We start from the raw sequence: 20430 nt of genomic DNA on the forward strand, positions 1-20430 counted from the left end.
TAGGCAATAGACCTCACCAAATAAGATATACAGATGGCAAGTAAGCATATGAAAAAATGTTCAACATCATACATCATTAGGGAATTGCAAATTAAAACAATAAGATTCCACTACACGCCTATGAGAATGGCCAAAAGCCAGAACACTGACAACACCAAATGCTATAAGGATGTGGAGCAAAAGCGATTCTCATTCCCTGCTCCTGGGAATTCCAAAATGGTGCAGCCACTTTGGAAGACAGTTTGACAATTTCTTACAGAACTAAACATACTCTTACCATATGATCCAGTGATTGCACTCCTCGGTATTTACCTAAAAGAAATGAAAACTTATATCCACATAAAAACCTATACATGTATGTCTATAGTAACTTTATTCATAATTGCCAAAATTTGGAAGTCACCAAGATGATTTTCAGTCGATGAAAAGGTAAATAAACTATGGTACATCCGGACAATGGAATACTACAGAGCACTAAAAAGATATGAGATATCAAGCCATGAGAAGACATGAAGAAAACTTAAATGCATATTATTGCATGAAAGAAGCCAATGTGAAAAGGTTACATAGCTTACGATTCCAAGTATATGACATTCTGGAAAAGGCAAAACTATGGAGATAGTAAAAAGATCAGTGGTTTCTAGGGGCTTAAGAGGGAGGGAAGGATGAATTGGCAGAACACAGAGGATATTGAGGGCAGTAAAATTATTCTGTACATCACTATGATGGCAAATTCATGTTATAATACATTTGTCAAAACCCATACAACACCAAGAGTGAACCTTAACGTAAACTATGGACTTTGGATGCTAATGATGTGTCAACCAACATAGGTTCATTGACTGTAACAGATGCACTCCGATGGGGGATGTCAATATTAGGGGAGATTGTGTGTGGGGGGAACAAGCTATGTGGGAATTCTCTGTACTTTTGGCTCAATTTTACTGTGAATGTAAACTACTCTGAAAATAAATTTTATTAACTTAAAAAATAATACAAATTTAAATCAAAAGAATTAAACACATATGGCACTGAGGACAGACAGCATGGGGGGTGGGGAGTTGTCCAACAGTTAGAAAGAAGGGAATGTAAAACAAGGAGGGAGGGATGACGGAAGTGTGCTGGACTGGCGAGACTGCCGTGCCTTGACCATTGCAATTCCAAAACTAAGCTATGCGATGAGGACTTTGTAACGTGACTTAAGGTCAGGTAGGGGAAGGCTCTCTTTTAGGGTAAGGTACAAAATTTACATCTCATCCTCAACCCAGTCAGGACCTTGGTTAGGGATTTACCCATGCTGTGCAAGACATGATTATTATAGATACTTTGTGTCATCAAACCTGCTAAAGGGAAACGTGATAGAACAAAAGGAAGGTGGAAACAGGGAGCAAGGCACCCAAACCCAAAGTCCTTTCTCCCCCGCATCCATGTTCAGACACTAAGCTTCTTCTCCTCCCACTGAGAAATGGAGGTGGAGCAGAAAGACAGAATGTGTGTCACGGACATTCCTGCCAGAGGCAGTGGAGCTGTCCGTAAGCCTAAGAAAAGGCTGGGGGCTTGCCACAGCAGAAGGAAACCCACAGACTGGGAAAAGGGAAGAGGTGGGGACACTGGTGGAAGTGGAGGCATTAAAAGTAGGGTTTAACAATAAAAATACAGATTTAACAATAAAAATACAGAAAGCCCAGTTAAATTTGAATTTCAGATAAACCACAATTTTTTACTATAAGAATGTCCCATGAAATATTTGGGATATCCATATATTTTAAAAAGCATTCATTGTGTATCTGAAATTCTAATTTAACTGGGTGTACTGTATTTTATCTGGCAACCTGGTCAGAACGGCTGAGGCGCTGGGCATGTAGAGAGAGGGAGTCATGAGAAAGGAGAAAGGAGGACTGCCTGAGGGGGACAGCCTCCTGGCTGGGAAGGAAAGGCTTCTTCTGAATGGTACGTTTAGATCAAGGACACAGCTGCACATTTTCATCAACTCCCCGGCTCTGTGATTCTGTCACGTATGCACCTGGAATAAAGAACTGATGGGCTCTGCTTCAGGGCTCCAGGCACGTGTTGGCTTAGCAGAGAGGAAGGAGAGACCACACATCCCTACCCCCGGTTGGTGGCAAGCAGCTGAGACACCCTCAGTGGGCACTGGGGGAGCAAAGGGAGCTGTCTGGGAAGATGCTTGGCCAGAGACACAGATTCTCCTGCCCAACCTTCCCTGCTCTCAAAGGAATCTTTCAGAAACGCCCTTGGGCCAGCTTTTAATGACCAGGATGAGGCATAATCGATCACTGGTATGATATACCAACGTACTTATTTATTGATATCAAAAAGCGTGCCCACTCACTTCAATTTGTGGTGCACCCACGGGATTAGTTACCATTCACTGCTTTCCACTATCTGGTGGCCAGTCCCGCTCACAAGGGATGAAGGAAGGACGGGCTGTGCAGAAGCTTCAGTTGAAGCCTCTTGTCAGAAAAGTTCCACCTCAAGCTGTCCTCATCATGGCCTTGCGTTGTTGCCTTCTGAGTCTGGGCTGAGTCCCGGGAGATTTTAGACAGGGTGTCTTGTTTAGGTCCATGACCACCTTTGTCTTTATGAAATATGTGGCATTTTCATCTCATATATATACACGTTTGAATCTTAAATAACTGGAGAATTTTCTCCGGGCACTTCTGGTTCTTGCTGGTTTGGTAACATTACTTCTGTAGTAATGTTCTGCTAGTAATGTTTGGGAACATTACTTCTGCTAACTTTGGTCATTTCCAGTAATTCTCTCTCTCTCTCTCTCTCTCTCTCTCTCTCTCTCTCTCTCTCTCTCTCACACACACACACACACACACACACACACACACACACACACAAGCATAATTATACACTTTAATTCCTAAATGCTTTTAATTGGTGTATCCCATATTTTACAGATTTTTGGCTTCCAATAATAACAGTAATCAGCACTATATGTACATGTATGTCTTTATAGGTATGTAATTAAGATTAAATTATCCACTTTATTAGGTATCATCTGTTTGAATAAGTGCAAAACAAGAAAAACTATTTAAAAATTGGGTTTCTGTAACAGCAGTGTTATATAAACTGCTCTCTATTCATGCCTAACTATAGTGCAGCTTAATAGTTATATCATTAAATTTATCTTCTGTTACTCCAACACTGAATGTCATTTTCTTACCTTTCGGAGCTCAGTGCCCATATTTCATGGTCATCTGCTCACACGGCCCATCCTCTAAGTCATTCAGTAAACATTTGAGTGCCCTCCGTGACTCTGTGCTAGGTTCTGTGGCTACAAGGATGGATAATATATGATGCTCTGTCCTGATTTAACAAACTTATAATAAATAAATCATGACATAGCATGTTAGCTCCCCTTTAGGGAATTTGAGAAAAACCACCATGAGGAAGTAGTGGATGATCTGGGCTTCTAAGCATGAGTAGGAGTTTTCCTCCCCCTACTAACTTTAATCCATGTGGGAAGAGACATCTTTGAATCCCCCAAGGCACACAACATAGTCTTTCTTCTGTTGTAGGTGCTGAACAAATATGCCAAGATGAATGTTTGAATTATTTTTGTCCAATCTACTTTATAAAACTCATTCTGCCCCACTCTGCAAGAGGAAGGGAGTCAATTGAAAACACACACTCCCCTTATTCAGAGCAATATCCAAGTTGTCTTGTTGTTTCCTTCTTTTACTCAACAAATATTTACTGAGAGCCTTTTTTGTACCAGGCACTATCCTAGATGCTAGGGATGCTGCAGTGTGCAAACTCTTCCATTCTAGATGAGGGAGACAGATAATAAACAAGACAAATAAAACATGTATTATGTTAGGTTGTGATCAGTGTTATGAAGAAAATCAAAGCAGAGGAGAGTGGTTAGGTAGGCCCACTGAGAAGGTGAAGGAGGTGCAGGAGTTAGCCAAGAGGATATCTGGAGGAGAAGAATTCTAAGCAGACTGAGTAGTGCATGCAAAGGTCCTGAAGCAGCAGCATGCATTCAGGGAACAGCAAGGAAGTCAGTGCGGCTCGTGTGCAGTGAGCAAGTTCAAGAGGCTGGTGTAGGGGTGCAGATCGTGGACAGTTTTGCAGCATTGTAGGAACGTGTCTTTTTCTCTGAATGAAATGGGAGGGTTTGGAGCAAAGGAGTGGTACAGTCTGTCTTACATTATAAAAAGACAGCTCTGGCTGATGTACTGGGACTAGATAGGGAGTGGGGGGAAAAGGTAGAGACAGGGAGGCTTGATAAGAAGATACTAGTCATCCAGGTGAGAGGATGGCAGCTTGGACCAGGGTGAGAGCAGTCAGTAGAGATGGTGAGGTGGGCTCATGGGCTGGGCATATTTTGATGACAATAGAGCCAACAGAATTTCCTCATGAATTGGATATAACATGTGAGAAAAAAAAAAGAAACAGAGGAATAAGAAATAGTTCCAAGGATTCGGGCTCGACAAACTGAAGGATGCAACTGACATTAACTGAGATGAGGAAGATGCAGGCAGAGCACGTTTAGGGGTAAGGTTAGTACTCTGATCTTGGAAATGTTGAATGTAAGGTACCTCTTGGTGGAGATCCACTCAGAGCCGCCCACGTGGAGAGGCTGAACATATACATTAACAATGGTTGTATTACATACAACTAGACAACTCCAGACCACTAGAGGTGGGATTTTAGACATTTCTTTCTTTCTCTTCCCCCACTTCTCATTTCCTTTCCCCCCTCTCCTTGGTTCTTAAGAATGTCTCAAAAATTTAAATGCAAGTTTTACTTCTACAATAGAAAAAAAATAAGCCAAGTTTAATTTTTAAAAACAACATGACTTATGAGCTATGGGGGAGGAATAATTGAGGATTGTTTGTATCAAAAACTTGAAATTCAAGTCCATTCAACAAGCATTCTCTGTGATCCTACTACAGGCCAGGTGCTCTGCTAGGTTCCAGGGATACCGAGATAAACAGATGTGGTTCCTGCTCTGAAGGAGCTCACAGTTCAAGAGGCTCTAGGGCCAGCCTCAGTCAGTGCTGTAATCAAGGTCCAAACTGACAACCTGGGGAGCATGAAGGAGGGAGGTAGCAGTGAGGGTGCACAAAATTCCTGTACCATAAAACCGTGACCCTGGGCCACACTGAGTGTAATTTTAATGTAGGATGGAAGCACACAGCAGGTGACAGATGGGTGATCAGGTCACTCTTTACTGGAACACAACACACATGCCAGGGGAAGTCCAAGGACATCTCTGGAACAGGCGAAGACCCCACCCGCTCCCTACACACGTACACCCAGGCATATGTGAGCCAGGGTCCCACTGCCATGACCGGGTAAGGCCGTGGCTTGCTGATCTACATGGGAACCTTCCAGGTAACATGGCTCCAGTCGTGCTGAGGCCCAGGCTGCAGGCGGCACTGCCCCCTTCCACACGTGGCAGTGCCTGATCACAGCTGATGTTCTTCAGCCCCTCCTGACACGCAGCAGGGAGACTTGGATGGGAGACATAAACATATGCAGTTTACGGTCGAGCTGGTGGGCAAAAGGGAACATATTAGGAGGCCAGCAGCACTTTCTGAACCTCTTGCAGGCTGGGTATAGGCTAGGTCCTTCATGCCATTTAAACCTCACAGTAACCTTAGAAAGCAGGTAGTACCAGCCTCATTTTACAAGGAAGGAAAGTAATATGGAGTACCTCACCGAAGGTCACACAGTTAGGAACTGGAATTCACACTCAGGTCTACGTGGCGCCAACGCTTGTTGTTTGTCTGACCCCTGAGCCTTTCGCCAGTGGCCAGCTCCCAACAAGAACTGACACCCAACACCTGCATGGCCTGGTTCCTGCACCTCTGCTCCTGATCTGCTCCTATCTCCCTGGCTTCTTTCTGACCCCTGAAATAGTTTCCAGTTTGAGGGGCTCAGATCTGACATATCCTTGGCTTCCTTCTTCAACCAGGATTCACACTTGCTACTTGGATTATCATGTGCAGTGGGAATTTGTCACTTATTTGGCTCTCCCACTTCAAAGCCCCATGCCATGTTCAGGGACCTCCTTATTATGGGAGTCCTGATAGGCCCCCCTTCCACTAAGAGAACTTCTAGGGCCCAAATATTCCCTCTTCCCGTCATCCCCTGGAAGCAAGATGGGGACACAAGAGTTAGGCTGAGCTGACTCATTCTAGCCTTCCAATGACTCACACCATCCCCCAAAACCCTAACCCTAGAATTCCACCACTAGAAGCTTTGTCCAGGGATCCGGGTTTTAGAATTTTCCCAACTTCTACAAATATAATCTGGGTCCCCATCTAGAGCGTATATCTATGGTGTTTTTTTTGTTTGTTTTTTGTTTTCTGTCTAATATCCCTATCTCCTTTAGAGCCTTTCCTTCCCATTCCATGTGGTTCAGGTTGGGCTGTCAGTCATGGTGGCCCTTCCAGGTCAATGAGATCCATCCTTCCCTAGTACGATATGCAGATCTTGGGAGAGGTAAGTGCCTTGTGAATCTAGGGCTGTCACAGCCACCTTTCCTTACATATGAAGAGACTCTGAGGAATGAAGGGAGCAGAGCTAAGAGGGGGAGAGAAAGAGAAAATCCTGATGATCCTGTTTGAGCCTCTGGATCCAGCCATAACTGAAGCTGGACAGCCACCTCTAGGTTTCTCAGCCAGTACCTTGCCTATTGTATAAGCTACGATGAGTTGGGTTGCCGCCACTTGCAACTAAAGTCCTGCCTATCTGCCCATTTATAACATTGACCTTCTCCCAGGGGCCTGAAAGCCTGATCTTCCTAAAGCCTGAGGAAATTGGGATGAGGGAAAGAATCTTTTTTTACATAGCAGAGAAGGGGAATTCAGAACTCAGGAAAAACAGGCAGAAGCAAAGCCAGACAGGGATTTTTAGATCTCACTCCTAAAACTCCATAAGAAGCTAGCCCCTCCCAAGTGTACAGTATCTTCTGTATCCTGGAGATCTTCCCCAGGGTCTCCGAGAACCTCTCACTCTCCTCTACTCCCCGGCACAGAAAGTGCCACTCACCTGCTCCATCAACCTCTCTGCCATTCTGGGGGCAGTGAGGTCTTCTGAGGAGGCCACGCTCAGCCTCAGGAGAAGGAAACCTCCATCCTCACCTGCAAGTTGAGAACAGTAGGAAGATGAAAATATGGGTAAGTCATTTCAGGAATCAAGATGTGAACTGTGCTACCCAGTCTCTGTCCCCACGCTGCATATGTGTGCTCACACTCGCGTGTAAATGAGTCTGTGTTCACATAGGATCTTACCTCTCTATTCACTGCAAAGAGAAAGGATTCCTTCTCTCCAGTAACTGGACCCATCGTAGTGTCTTCCCAACAAGAGGGAAGGAAATGATGGCTAGAGGCCCCATCCACATTTGGAGAAGTCAAAAGAGTAGTGTGAGGAAGGAGAAATGAAAGTGGATCTAGAATGTTCTCAAGGCCTGGAGGCCCGGAAGGGGCTGTTGGGAAAGGGGCCAGCCGGGCAGAAGGCTGCAGAGAGGCTGGTCTCTGAGGGGATGTCCTCAGCCAGTGCTTCCAGCTCCAGGTTGGCAGAGGTCTTTCAATCCAGCCTTCCTGACTTAGCAGCTTGTAGGCAACTTCCGTCTTTTCTTGAGCCCTAATATGCCTGCCTTTACCTGCCACATTTTAGTCATTTCTTCCTATTAGAATACTATTAGAATTGATCCAGCATTTGCACTCCTAGAAGTTTATCCTACAGAAAATGACACACATGTGAAAAATGTGCTATTTACTGCAGTGCTGTTTGTCATAACAAAATACTGGAAAAGACCTAAATGTCCAAAAAGAGTCATGTACCACAATATTCATTGCAGCTCTGTTTACAGTAGCCAGGACATAGAAGCAACCTAAGTGTCCATCAACAGATGAATGGATAAAGAAGGTGTGGCACGTATATACAATGGAATATTACTCAGCCATGAAAAGAAATGAAATTGAGTTATTTGTAGTGAGGTGGATGGACCTAGAGTCTGTCATACAGAGTGAAGTAAGTCAGAAAGAGAAAAACAAATACTGTATGCTAACACATATGTATGGAATCTAAAAAAAAGGTCATGAAGAACCTATGCTCACAGCTAGTGAGCATTGGCACCAGCTGAAGTTTCTCTCTGATTCCAGGCAGTAAACTACTGTATGAGCTTTGCATGTTATCTCCTCTAACTAAACCTTCAAAACTACCTTATGAGGTGGGTATTCTTACACCCCACCTGACAGATGAGGAAATAGATTTAAAGATGGTAAAAAAGTAACAGCGGAATTCCAAGTCTGTTTGATTCCAAAACTCAGTCTCCTGTTGTGCTTTTATTTTTAAAGGCTCAATTTATTAATATATTTTTATTTTAAAAAGCTTTTATTTGTTGATTAGATGATACAGTCACATGATCTGAAATTGAGTAAGTACAAAAGAGTACACCATAAAATGTCTTTCTCCCATTGCTGTCCCCCAGCTCCCCAATTTTCCTTACATACATAACTGATGGTATCACTTTCTTGTGAATCCTCTTCTGGACATGAAATATGCATATGGAAGCATAAGAAGGAAGATGAAAGATATCTACATATTATATCGATATAATATAGACATAGATACTATATCATATAGATATAGAATAATATCTCTCATCTTCCTTTTCATGCAAATGGAGCATGTGTTAAACACAGATCTCTGAGACAAGGCCATTCTTTTTTATGGCTTCTCAGTATTTTGTTTTACCATAATTTATTTAACCAGTGTTTTATGGATGGACATTTAGGTCTTTTTTTTTTTTAACATCTTTATTGGAGTATAATTGCTTTAAAATGGTGTGTTAGTTTCTGCTTTATAACAAAGTGAATCAGCTATACATATACATATATCCCCATATCCCCTCCCTCTTGTGTCTCCCTCCCTCCCACCCTCCCTATCCCAGCCCTCTAGGTGGTCACAAAGCACCGAGCTGATCTCCTTGTGCTATGTGGCTGCTTCCCACTAGCTAGCTATTTTACAGCTGGTAGCGTATATATGTCCACGCCACTCTCTCACTTTGTCTCAGCTTACCTTTCCCCCTCCCTGTGTCCTCTAGTCCATTCTCTAGGTCTGCGTCTTTATTCCTGTCCTGCCCAGACATGTAGCTTTAGACTCCCAAACCTTTGCCCAATTTATTTATTTATTTTAAGTCACCATTTACGGCACCAATCCCAGCAAGTGCATCCAGTGAGCTCCATTTTCATGGGGTCCCAGCTGCTCAGAGGGCAGCAATTTGGGCCAGATGCCCATATGGTATGGCCCTGGCTGAACCAGAGGCGTTCAGATAATGAGGGCTGTGCCTTTTAAGTAAAATTTGGGTCCTTGCCTGGTGCACAGTAGTTACTTAACAGTCAACTCCGTAGAATGGCAGAGATGGAAAGGACTTCACTGCAACCTCCTCCAGCAACTGGTGGAGAAACTGAGGCCCAGAGAGGGAGAGGGACCTGTCCTCGGTCACTCAGGTTGTTAAGGGCAGAGACAAGATCCCAAACCATTTCTCCACACTTTTTCCATACACCACCTTAATTCTGCTCGTTACTGATTTTGGCAAGAACCACTAGAAGATCATGAAGAGGTGACATCAGAGACAGGGCTCAGAATAGGCCCCCAGAGGCTTCCTTTCTCCCTACTCCCTAAACATGCAGACTCCAAACCCCAAATCCCCAAAAATCACACATGGGGGAAGACGCTCACCTGCAGTAACATCTGTCAGACTTGTCTGAGCACTGGTGGGCGTGGCTGTTGAGGGCTTCCCTCCAGCTGTGCTGGCTATCTTCAAGGTCTTTGTTGAGGCTGTGGTCTTGGCCAAGGTGATGTTTGTTTCTTGACTGCTGTTGGCCGTAGCCGGATGGACAGAAGGAAGAGGGCTCCTGCTGTTGGGGGCGGGCGCACTGAATGTGATGTCAGTGGTAGAAGTCTCTGAGGGGGTGGAGCTCATGATGGTAGTCACTTCAGACAGGCTGTAGACCGTAGCTGAGAACCCAGCAGGGGAAGTCACCTCGCCTACTGTTGACACAGTCCCTGTGGAGATTGTCACTGCTCCTGAGACCTCGGTGTGGCTTGTTGTCTCAACAGAGAGGGATGAGTTTTCTTCCAACAGGTTCACGCTAACTGTCACCAAGGTTCCACTGGGGGCCGTGGCCCTGGCGGCTGTCGTTTCCATTTCTGTGCTGCTACTGATGGTGAGTGTGATGTCAGGTGTGGCTGATTCTGTGGGGCTCGCTGCTGACAAGGTCTCAGCAGAGGCTGTGGTCCTGGCGAGGTGTGATTTTGCTTCAGTGGAGTCAGGCAAAGTGGATGTCTCGGGGGTAGACAGGGCCTTTCCTCTCGTGGGGCTGCGATCTGTGTCTGAGGTCCCAGGGGTGCTGGCAGTTGCTTCTATTTCTGTAACACTGCAGTCGATCACCTTGATGTTGCTGATGTTGTAGGTAACCAAGGCTTTAGCCAGAGCAGCGATGTCAGGTGACAGGGCTTGTGAGGCGATGATGGCTGGAACTGAGCTGTCAGAGGAAGCGCTGCTCTCCGAGGACAAGGCCTCGGCTTCTGTAGAGGTGTGAGCTAATTTCAAGAAGTCTACCATGATTCTCTTTGCCTCTTCAGAGCTGTCGAAATTGCAAAGGGTGTCAAAGGCGGCTTTCGAGAGCTCAGTGCCTGTGACGGTCTCAACTGTGGTCATTCCACGTCCCGTGGGGCTGCCGCTTGTGGCTGATGTCTCCATAGGAGTGGTGATCACAGCCGAGGACTTGGAAGGCATTGTTTTTATGAGGGCCATGGTCTTGTTTTCCCTGTTCTCTGCTACTGAAATGGTGCTGCCTGGGAGGAAGGTCGTACCAGAGGTCTGGGTGCTTAGGGTTTGAGTTTCCAAAGAGATATGGTTTGACATAGAGGTCTCAGTGAGGTCAGTGGTCTGGAAGATTCCCTCTGAGCTCGTCTTGACCCCTGGAGTCACAGCAGGCACTTCCGTGTGGCCTGGTTCACTGGTGCTGGGGCCTGTATTGGGTAAGACCAACTTTGTGAGCTATGAGTCCCAGGGCACTGACTTCACACAAGCTCTTGTGCTTATGCCCTGGGCACTGCTGGGAGGAAGGTGGGGAGGGAGACTGCTTTTACCCTATTTTTCATCTATATATTCAAGGAAGAGGAGGCACTATTGGGAAGATCAGGCCCATGTGGCAGCCACGGTACTGGGATTGCCCTGACTGATGTCCTCTGATGGCCCACATGAGGCAAGCAATCCCCAGAATCTAGTTGATTATTGGTCTGAAACCATCCGAGTGAATGTGTAGGGCCAGGATCCAGCTTCAAGGGGGAGCAAAAAAGGCAGAAGACCCAAGTGAGCCAAGAACTGCAGAGCAGGGACCATGACTCTTAGAACTTTCTGGAAGAATCTTGTCACTTTTTTTTTTAATGTTTATTTATTTTCTTATTAGTCATCCATTTTATACACATCGGTGTATACATGTCAATCCCAATCTCCCAATTCATCACACCACCACCCCCTTGTCACTTTCCTATCAATTCTTTTCTCATCCAGTGACTGTTTCCCCATGGAAGTAAAACACTTCAACCACAAGAAACATCTGTGGTTTTGTGTTGAGAGGTAGCTGCGGGGATTGGAGGAGAGGAATTTCCTGGACAGTGTGGGTGATGGCCGCTGCAAAAGAGGGAAGCAGGCAGAGCCCCCGGGGCTCTAGCAAAGGAAAAGGGCAAGCTGCCCACCTGCTCAAGCCTCTCCTGAACACGGGCCTTAGACGGCAAGGATGGAACCCCAGAACGCCAGAAATGATGAACCCAGCGTCTTCCACAGGAAACAGGGAGCCAGGTGAAGCAAAACTGTACTTTTTAGAAAGAAGCTGCTAGCGTGTCTCCCCAGGGCAGGATGTCTCTGCTCACTGGACCGGCACTCTGAGGTCGTGTGAGTGGAGGGCCAGCAGGCACGCATTGCCCGGGGGAGGCTACAGCAAATATTTGGGAGCTGACAAGGGTGCCTCTCCTGTCTACAGAGGGAGAGTGGCTCTCTCTGTATGGAGGCCATGGTGTCTCTTGAGGAGGGTTGCCAGATTTAGCAAATAAAAATACAGGATGCCCAGTTAAATTTGAATTTGAATTTCAGATAAACAAGGAATTATTTTAATGACAAATTCTTTTAGTATGTGTATTTCTCATGTAATATTTAAGACATACTTATACTGCTAAACTCATTACCTGAAATTCAAATTTAGGTGGACACCCTGTATTTTATCTAGTAACCCTACTCTTGGAAGGAAAAGATGAAAATATAACCACCCTTTTTCAGGGTTCTTATGGTTTAAGATGGTCTTTCCTGAGACCTACTGGCCCCAAAGTACCCAAGGGCCCAAAGGAGGGCCAGGACCATTTGGTCCCCTCTACCTAGGGTGTCAGGACAGGTCCTCCGCTTGTCCTCTTGTGTCTCCCATTGGATAATGAAGCATCACTGGGCCAGGAGGCAAGAGACTGGCTTCTAGTCCCAGATGTGTTGCCTACCAGCTCTGGAGTCTGATGATTTACTGGTGCAAATACTGACTCTGTCCCCCACCAGCGAGGGTCTCATATCTGCCTTGCTGTGGGGGTGAGGACCAGAGGGGAAGGGGGATGGGGAAGCCCTTACATTCCAAAGCCTGCAGGGGGTTATTAAGCATCCCTCCCTGACCACGTTCTTTCAAGGAGTCACCTGAGAGCACACAACCTACTTTCATATAGCGAGAGTTTCAGGCTGTACCCACATGAGGATTAGGTGGCCATGGCTCTCGCTCTCATTACCTGTTCAGTGCGGTCTACCTACACACACAAACCACGCTTTTACAGAAATATACTTGCTTCTCTCCACTTCAAAGCCCGAGATAGTTCTCTGAGCCTCTCAGTCCCCACAGGTGGAGGCAGAGCCCTTCTGTGGCTGCCCACACAGCCTGAAGTTCAAGCTGTGGGGTCTGACCACTGACCTCCCCCCACACATTTTCTTCCTTTCTTGGGAGCCTTGTGGGATCATCTTGCGGTGAAACCTCCTCATGCTTCCCAAACCCATAGCCTCTTGATCTCTGGGGCCCTCACAACCCCCCACCCAACTCTCTTACCCACTGGGGGTCTTCTCAAACAGAGCAAAGCCCACCCTGGCTCTTTACAGCTCTAGAATGCTGCAGCTCTCCTGACCCATTCCTCAAATCAAACTGGTAGAGAGGAAAACATCTGGACTTTGGACTCTGAGTTCGAGTCCTGTCTCTGCTGCTTGCTCTGCTGCTTACCAACCTTGTGACCCGGCCAATTCTCCCAGCTCCAAGCCTACATTTTCCCATCTGTGGAATGGAGCTGGGGTACCTATTTCATAGGATTGTGAACATTACATTAAATTAAATGTCAAATGTGCAGCACAGGACTTCCTGCACAATGTGCAGCACAGGACTTCCCTGGTGGCGCAGTGGTTAAGAATCCGCCTGCCAATGCAGGGGACATGGTTTCGAGCCCTGGTCGATTCCAGCCCTGGAAGATCCTACATGCTGTGAAGCAACTAAGCCCGCAAGCCACAACTACTGAGCCCACGTGCTGCAACTACTGAAGCCCACGCGCCTAGAGCCCGTGCTCCGCAACAAGTGAAACCACCACAATGAGAAGCCCGCACACAGCAACGAAGACCCAACACAGAAAGGAAAAAAAAAAAAGTTAGAAAAAAAAATGTGCAGCACAAGCCTGGTAGATCATGAGTGCATGCAGGAGGCAGTGTGGTCTAGGGGTTATGTATGTGTGGAATAAAAGCCTGGCTCTGCAGACAAGTTACTTAATCCCAGTAAGAAGCCTCAGTCTCCTCTCGGTGGGTGGGGGGCTGGACGAGAGTAAGAACGAGAATTGTATCTCTCTCACAGGGTTAACTGTGTGGATTAAAAGGATAGTGATGGCTGAGTAGAGTTGCCTGTGCTATACAGTGGGTTCTCATTAGTTAGCTATTTTATACATAGTATCAGTAGTGTATATATGTCAAAATGTCATCAAACTGTATATATTGTGTTACAACTGTTTTCATTCAATAAAACGTTATGGGTATATCTATGTCAAAAAAAAAAGTGATGATCACAAAGAAAAAAAAAAAAAGATAGTGGTGGGAGTATATGGGAAATCCCTGTACCTTCCTCTCAATTTTGCTGTGAAGCTAAAACTGCTCTGAAAAATAAAGTCTTAAAAGATAACGCATGGTAATGATGTGTCAGTGTAGCTTCCTCAATTGTAATACATGTACCTCTCTTGTGAGGGATGTTAATAGCAGAGGAGGCTGTGGGGAGGTGGGCAGAAGATACATAGGAATCTCTGTACTTTCTGCTCAATTTTGCTGTGAAGCTAAAACTCCTCTAAAAAATAAAGTCTATTTTTACAAGAGCTAATGCATGTGACAAGCCTCACACAGTTCCTATTACAGATCAATGTTCATTCTCTTCTTTCATAAAAGCCCTGCCTCTCTCAGAATCCACCCTCCACAAGCAGCCTGTGACAGTCAGACTTTTCACACAAAAATGGGTTTTTGAAGGAAATCCATGCTAGAAAATAAACTTGGAGGAGAAAGAATCTTGTCAAGCCACATTCTTAGGCTTTAATCAGATTTATCTCCAGCCTGCACCTCCCTGACCCCCACAGTCTCCCCGCCCCACGTACTCACACCCTCACAGGCATAAAGACAAACCCACAGCAACCTCACATTTGTATGGACCGCAGAGTCCCACATGCTTAAGCTGACCCAGTGCCGTTGCATACTATCAGCCATAGTAATACTTCATGTATAGCTTTATGGTTGATGATAACTAACCCGAGAGAGCTACCCTCACCCACAAAGGGCTGCAGTACAGAAGCTCCCACCCAGAGTCAGGAGAGAAGCCCACAGGCACCCTCTGGCCTCCTTACCTGCAGAGCTCCTAGGAGCCCCAGCTACCCAGCAGAAGAAGAAAAGGGGCAGAGCCAGGCCCCAGAGAAAGCCCATCCTAGCTGGGGCTCCGGCCACCATTACCCAGCAGATCTGCCCACTGCCTCTTGCTGCCACCTTTTCCTGCTTGCTCAACCCGTGGAGCAGGGGCGGGCCACCTGCTTAAGTGTGGCTGGGTAGTTTCCAGGAGGTAACCAGGTGATCACAAGTGCACAGGGTGAGAGCTGGCAGGTTGTGTGTCAGGGCTGACAGGGAGCTAACCCTCCTGCCCCCCTTGCCCACTGACACCCCCCTCTCTGAAGTTTGGTTTGAAGCTATGGAATCATTTCCACAGTGATATTCATCCCCTGGGTCCTGTAGGCAGGGAGGCCACGGAAGATGGTGTTTCACACACATTTCCCCCTTCCCATAGCCTTTCCCCCCTCCCTCTCCCCCTGTGCATGGGGCTTTGACTTCTACTTAGAGAAACATGGGTTTTATTCCTAATTCTAGACTTACTAGCTCTATAATCTAGAGCAAATTGAAGAACTTTCTGAACCTCAACCTCCTGATCTGTAAAATGGGCATAATCCTTACCTCACTGGGCTGTTTCATGAGGCTCACATGAGATAAAAAGGCTCTAACAGTGCCTGCTACATACTTGGTGCTTGTTGAAAACATATACATTTTAGGTGCTCAATAAATGAGTGAAGGCCCTGATGTCCACTCAGATCCTCAAGCAACAGAGAGAAGGAACAGCCCCCTGAGGTCTGCAGGAGACAGCTGTCCAGTGTGGGGCAGGACTCTGATCCCTAACATCCTTCCATCTTTACATCCTGTGATCCTGCATCCCAGCCAGAGGCAGGATCATGTCTTGGGCCAGACTGGAGGTGTGGGGTAGGAAGAGCACAGCTGGGAGAAGGGAAAGTGTAAGTGTGCTGGTCTGAGTCCCCAGGCCTGGGAGGAGGGACACTGAGGGTGATTACTTAGGGAACCTTGGGGATTTGGCCACAAGACGGGGAATGAGGTTGCAGAATGTATTTCCAAATGCCCTAGTGAAGAATCTTATCCCCTCAAAGGGCCAAGGACATAAGCTGTTATGGCCACAGCCAGTGGCCAGACAAGGTATCTTGGGGATTTCAGGGCAAGAGTTTTGTGAATAAAGCAGCTCCAGAGTAGAGGAAAGCTTGCTGAACAGGTGTCAGAAAAATCACAAAATCTCACAGCTGGAAGGAAATTTAAAGTGGAATCAGAAGGTCTAGGTTTGGGACTTCCCTGGTGGTGCCGTGGTTAGGAATCCGCCTGCCAATGCAGGGTAACACAGGTTCGAGCCCTAGTCCGGGAAGATCCCACATGCCGCGTAGCAACTAAGCCCGTGCACCACAACTACTGAGCCTGTGCTCTAGAGCCCGCGAGCCACGGCTACTGAGCCCGCATGCCACAACTACTGAAGCCCGCGCCTGGAGCCTGTGCTCCGCAAAAAGAGAAGCCACCGCAGTGAGAAGCCCGTGCGCCACAACGAAGAGTAGCTCCAGCTCACTGCAACTAGAGAAAGCCCGCATACAGCAACAAAGACCCAACAAAGCCAAAAATAAATAAATTAAAAAAAAAAAAAGGTCTAGGTTCTGTTTCCAGCTCCTTCCTTGGTAGTGGCCCAAGAACTCTGTGCAATCCTGGACAAGTTATTTGCCTTCTCTGGGCCTCTGTCAATAAGACCTCTGAGGTCCTCTTGGCCATGAAGTCTGAGGTCCTGCGTTTGGTGTGAGCCACTGTCTTCTAGAACTTCACCCTCCGTTGGGATAAAGGGCTCTGTGGCCTGGAAGGAGAAGGGAGTCATTCTAGGGCACGGGGGTGGGATGAGGGGAGGAAGACTCTATGAGAGGAGACTGAGGGGTCCATCTGGGACACAGCCCAGCACTTGGGGTCAAGGATCTTGGACCCCAGTTCCAGCCACACTGTTAATCTGTATAGTACTCCTGCCAGGCTGAGCCCTTCCACCCTCCCATTCAACCTCAGTCCTTCACTTTATAAAATGGGAGAATGGATTTCCCCTTGGGGGGTGGGTAGGTGGGGAGAGGAGGCCCCAGGGCCATAGCAGTGACCTGAATTCTGTTTGACCCGATCTAGTAATGAGTGATCTGGTGTGACTCTTCACCCTTGAGAAGACAGAGGAGAAATCCAGAAAGAATGCAACTGCTTTGAGCCGCCTCCCTCCCCTCCTGGCCCACCTGTCAGCCCCACCCTAGCGGGGAAAGGGACTTCCTCATTCTAGCGGCCAGTGGCTTAATCTACAGACCGAGGTACTCCAGGTGCCCTTGCACCCCCACCACAGACTTCCCTTCTCCATTTCCTTTCTCTTTTCATCCTCTAAGTGATCAACAGCTCAGCTCTAGCCCAGTTGTCTACAATGAGATCTAACCAGGAACCTGCTAGAAGGGAATCCTGGCTGAGTGCTTTCTTGGGTTTTGCTGAATTTTGTCTGGTCCATCTTCCCCTGTATCTGGGGAATTTCCAAGTCTGGACACATGACTGTTGGCCCTGGGGGCATAATAGTCTTATCCAGAAAGTTCCTGGACATTTTGTTCAGCCCAACTCAGCTCTCACCCTGAATGAGCATAGGAGGCTGGTTTGATTAATTTAGCAGACATATCTGGAGCACCTACTAGATGCCAGACACTGTTCTAGGCACCCAGGATACTGAGTAAAACAGCACTGAGTAAAACAGATCCCTGCCCTCACGGAACTAACTTCCCAGTGAAAGGAGATGGCAAACATTAATACGTGAACAATATAGGGATGAATATTATGGAAAAAAGAAAAAAAAAAGACAGGTAAGAAGAACCTGGTGTGTGTGGCGTGGAGAGGTGAGGGACAGATTAAAGTATCAAATAGCACCGTGGGATCTGAGCAATGATTCCAAGCTGGTGAGAAAGTTAGCCAAGTGGCTACGTGGGGAAGAACACTCCAGGCAGCGGAAGTGCTAGAGAAAGATCCAGAGACCTAAGGCAGGACCTAGTTCAAGAAGCACAAAAGAGGGCGTGTGGCTGGAGCCACGTGAGAGGGCAGAGTTGGGGGGCAGGGGAGCAGGGTGATAAGGCATAGGTGACAAAGGGCCTTGCCAGCCTTGGGCGCTGGGTTCTTGGAGTGAGGTGGGAGCAGCCCCTGGGGAGTTTTGAGCGGAGGAGTGACCAGTTCTAACTTGGGTTTTAGAAGGACCACTCTGGCAGCTGTGGGCTGGAATAGAAACTGGAATAGAGTTGGGAGGATTTTGCCCTAGTCCAGGTAAGAGAGGAGGGTGGCTCTGACCACAGTGGTACCAGAGGAGGTTGGAGTTGGTCAGATTCTAGATATATTTTGAACGTAGAGCCAACATGACTTCCTACCAGATCGGTGTGGGCTGTCAAAGGAAGAGAAACGTCAAGAAAACTACAGACTTCTCAGCCTGAACAAATGGAAGGATGGAGTTGTCACCAGCGCCATTTGGGTCTGTGTTTGTTGGGAGGAAAAAGTTTTTCCTCTTCCAACCTGGGTCCAGTGACTGGAGGCCTGCAACTTAACTAAGAAAAGACAGATGAACAGGAGAAAAGACAAAATTTATTTACACGTGCACCAGGGAGTTGCTTAGTAATGAGTAACTCACTGAATAACCAGAGACAAAGGTTTCTCCACCACACTTAACAAAGGCATGGGGCTTAGGACCTCTGTGGGAAAATATGGAAGGTTCTATTGGCAGTCTGTCTCCACGGCAGCTAAAATGGGCCAGAAAATCCCTTGGAGGGAGATTTATGGCAGCTGTATTTTTAGAAGGCTCTGTTTTAGTCAGATAAGGGAAGTTCAGATAACACTTCTTTCTGCATCTTCTGTAGGTCAAATGTTTCCTCTTTAAAATAATCTTTATACCAACTCTGGGGGTCTGAGTGGGTCCCCACAGGTTCAAAATGTGTAGATAAGGAGAGATGGTGGGAATCACTTAAGTCTGCAAAGCCCTGAGAATGGACCCCTCCATACCCTAGCCCCTATTTCCTTGGGTTGTAGCATAGAAACCTCTATGGCTGATTCTACGCACATTTAACAGTGTTTACGACAGCAGCAGGTTTCCGTTTTTCCTCTGGTTGAACCAATGGGGAAGCACACAGGGTGGCAGCTGGGAGACAAGCACCCCTGGGCCCAGTGATCATGGCCCCAGGAGGGGAGGCTGAGCTTTGTTCCAGGGCCCTGCTGGCACCGAGTGGGGGAGGAGCTTCAGGGAGGCGTCAGGCCGTCTTCTTGAGTCCCTTCATGGAGATGGAGAGGGGCTGGTTTGGAGAAGCTGCCAGACCTAATGAGCAGTAAGCGAAGGCCTGTTGCCTCTCCAGCTAATTTACATTTCCCCAAATAACCGCTCTCTCTTGTTCATCCACCAAGAACCAGGCCCTTCCACAGCGGCCCTGCAAGGCAAGCTCTAGGACACAGATGAGGAAAGGGAGGCGCGGAAAGGCTCAGAAGACTGAAGGCTTGAGGTCAGCCAGGATTTGAACCCAGGTCTATCTGGCTCCCAAGTCCAAGCTCTTTCCATCGCGCTATACTGCCTTTCTTTCTGCCCAACGCTGTAATAGGCTAGGGTGGGGGCTGAGAGCTCTCCTCCAGTGCTGCGCAGAGAGCTGGACAGGTCAGGGCTGAAGCCGGGACACAAAAGGAAAATAAAGAACAGAGGATGATTTAGGGCAGAGAGCAGCAAACCACAGTCTGTGGACCAAATCTGTCTTGCTGCCGGTTTTTGGTATAGATCACAAGTTAAGAATGTTTTTTACATTTTTATACGGTTGAAAAAAGTCAAAAGAAGAATATTACTTCATGACACATGAGAATTATATGAAATTCAGTGTCAGTGTTCATGGGCAGGAACCCTGGCTTCTACCCTAAAACCGTGGCTGCAACAGTGCTGCGCCCAGCTCAGGCTCTTTGCCCCCTTTGGTATTTGCTCCTTGACTTTGGGGCTTGGAGGCCAGGGAGGCAGGAGCAGGTTGCCAGCCACCCCTTCTAGGAGCATCTCCAGGGCACTCACCATGCTTTGCATCCAGTCTAGATTGCTTCTGGCAGGGCTTGGGCGGGTTCTCCTTCCTCAGCACCACCTGCAGCACCATGCTGATAGTTTGAGGAGCAGAAAAACACAGGTGAAAGATCCTGTCCTCATCCCTGCCCCCCACCCCCTGCTGCTGCCCAATACCCCCAGCACCTCTCTGCAGACTCCTGTCTGCCCTCAGAAGTCTACATGGGACAGGTCAAGAGGCATCTGTACTGCAAAAGAAGCGGGGACAGTTAGGTGCAACACAGCCACCCTGTTTCCCCACCCTATTCCCCAGTCACCAACAGCTGAACCTCTCCTTGTGGGACCTGCAAAAGTGGCTCAGAGGGGAGCAGCAGGTGGCAAGGAGCAGTGGGGAAAGAAAGCGGGGAGGAATGTGTAGGCACTTTTGATATGAAATGGACAGAATGCCAGGATCTTGGGATGT

The 20430-nt window shown here is 47.2% G+C and overlaps 1 protein-coding gene across 6 annotated transcripts; it reads right to left on the minus strand.

Annotated features, from left to right (window-relative positions):
* Positions 1 to 5204: 5204 nt before the first annotated feature.
* Positions 5205 to 20178, minus strand: MUC20 (mucin 20, cell surface associated). Of its 6 annotated transcripts, XM_060150419.1 has the most exons (6): positions 20154 to 20178; positions 19983 to 20062; positions 16629 to 16754; positions 9733 to 11028; positions 7036 to 7127; positions 5205 to 5532 (listed from the first exon to the last, which is right to left on the minus strand). In XM_060150419.1, the coding sequence occupies exons 4-6, from the start codon at positions 10919 to 10921 to the stop codon at positions 5464 to 5466; spliced, it is 1350 nt and encodes a 449-aa protein (XP_060006402.1). In that variant the 5' UTR covers positions 10922 to 11028; positions 16629 to 16754; positions 19983 to 20062; positions 20154 to 20178; the 3' UTR covers positions 5205 to 5463. The 6 variants fall into 6 exon arrangements, with proteins under 6 accessions (XP_060006402.1, XP_060006401.1, XP_060006398.1 ...); XM_060150418.1 differs by lacking the exon at positions 20154 to 20178 and having other exon boundaries at positions 19983 to 20102; XM_060150415.1 differs by lacking the exons at positions 16629 to 16754; positions 20154 to 20178 and having other exon boundaries at positions 19983 to 20110.
* Positions 20179 to 20430: the final 252 nt, after the last annotated feature.

The sequence above is a fragment of the Lagenorhynchus albirostris genome, chromosome 5 (assembly GCF_949774975.1).
Source record: "Lagenorhynchus albirostris chromosome 5, mLagAlb1.1, whole genome shotgun sequence".
Taxonomy (NCBI): domain Eukaryota; kingdom Metazoa; phylum Chordata; class Mammalia; order Artiodactyla; family Delphinidae; genus Lagenorhynchus; species Lagenorhynchus albirostris.

What these genes read in the sequence shown, in the direction of transcription:
- MUC20 (XM_060150414.1), bottom strand. Translation starts at nt 15,040, where the DNA reads ATGGTGGCCGGAGCCCCAGCTAGGATGGGCTTTCTCTGGGGCCTGGCT. An exon ending in GGCTCCTAGGAGCTCTGCAG is followed by an intron (nt 11,029 to 14,940) that starts GTAAGGAGGCCA and finishes TACCCAATACAG; the next exon opens with GCCCCAGCACCAGTGAACCA. An exon ending in TCTGACAGATGTTACTGCAG is followed by an intron (nt 7,128 to 9,732) that starts GTGAGCGTCTTC and finishes CTCAACTTGCAG; the next exon opens with GTGAGGATGGAGGTTTCCTT.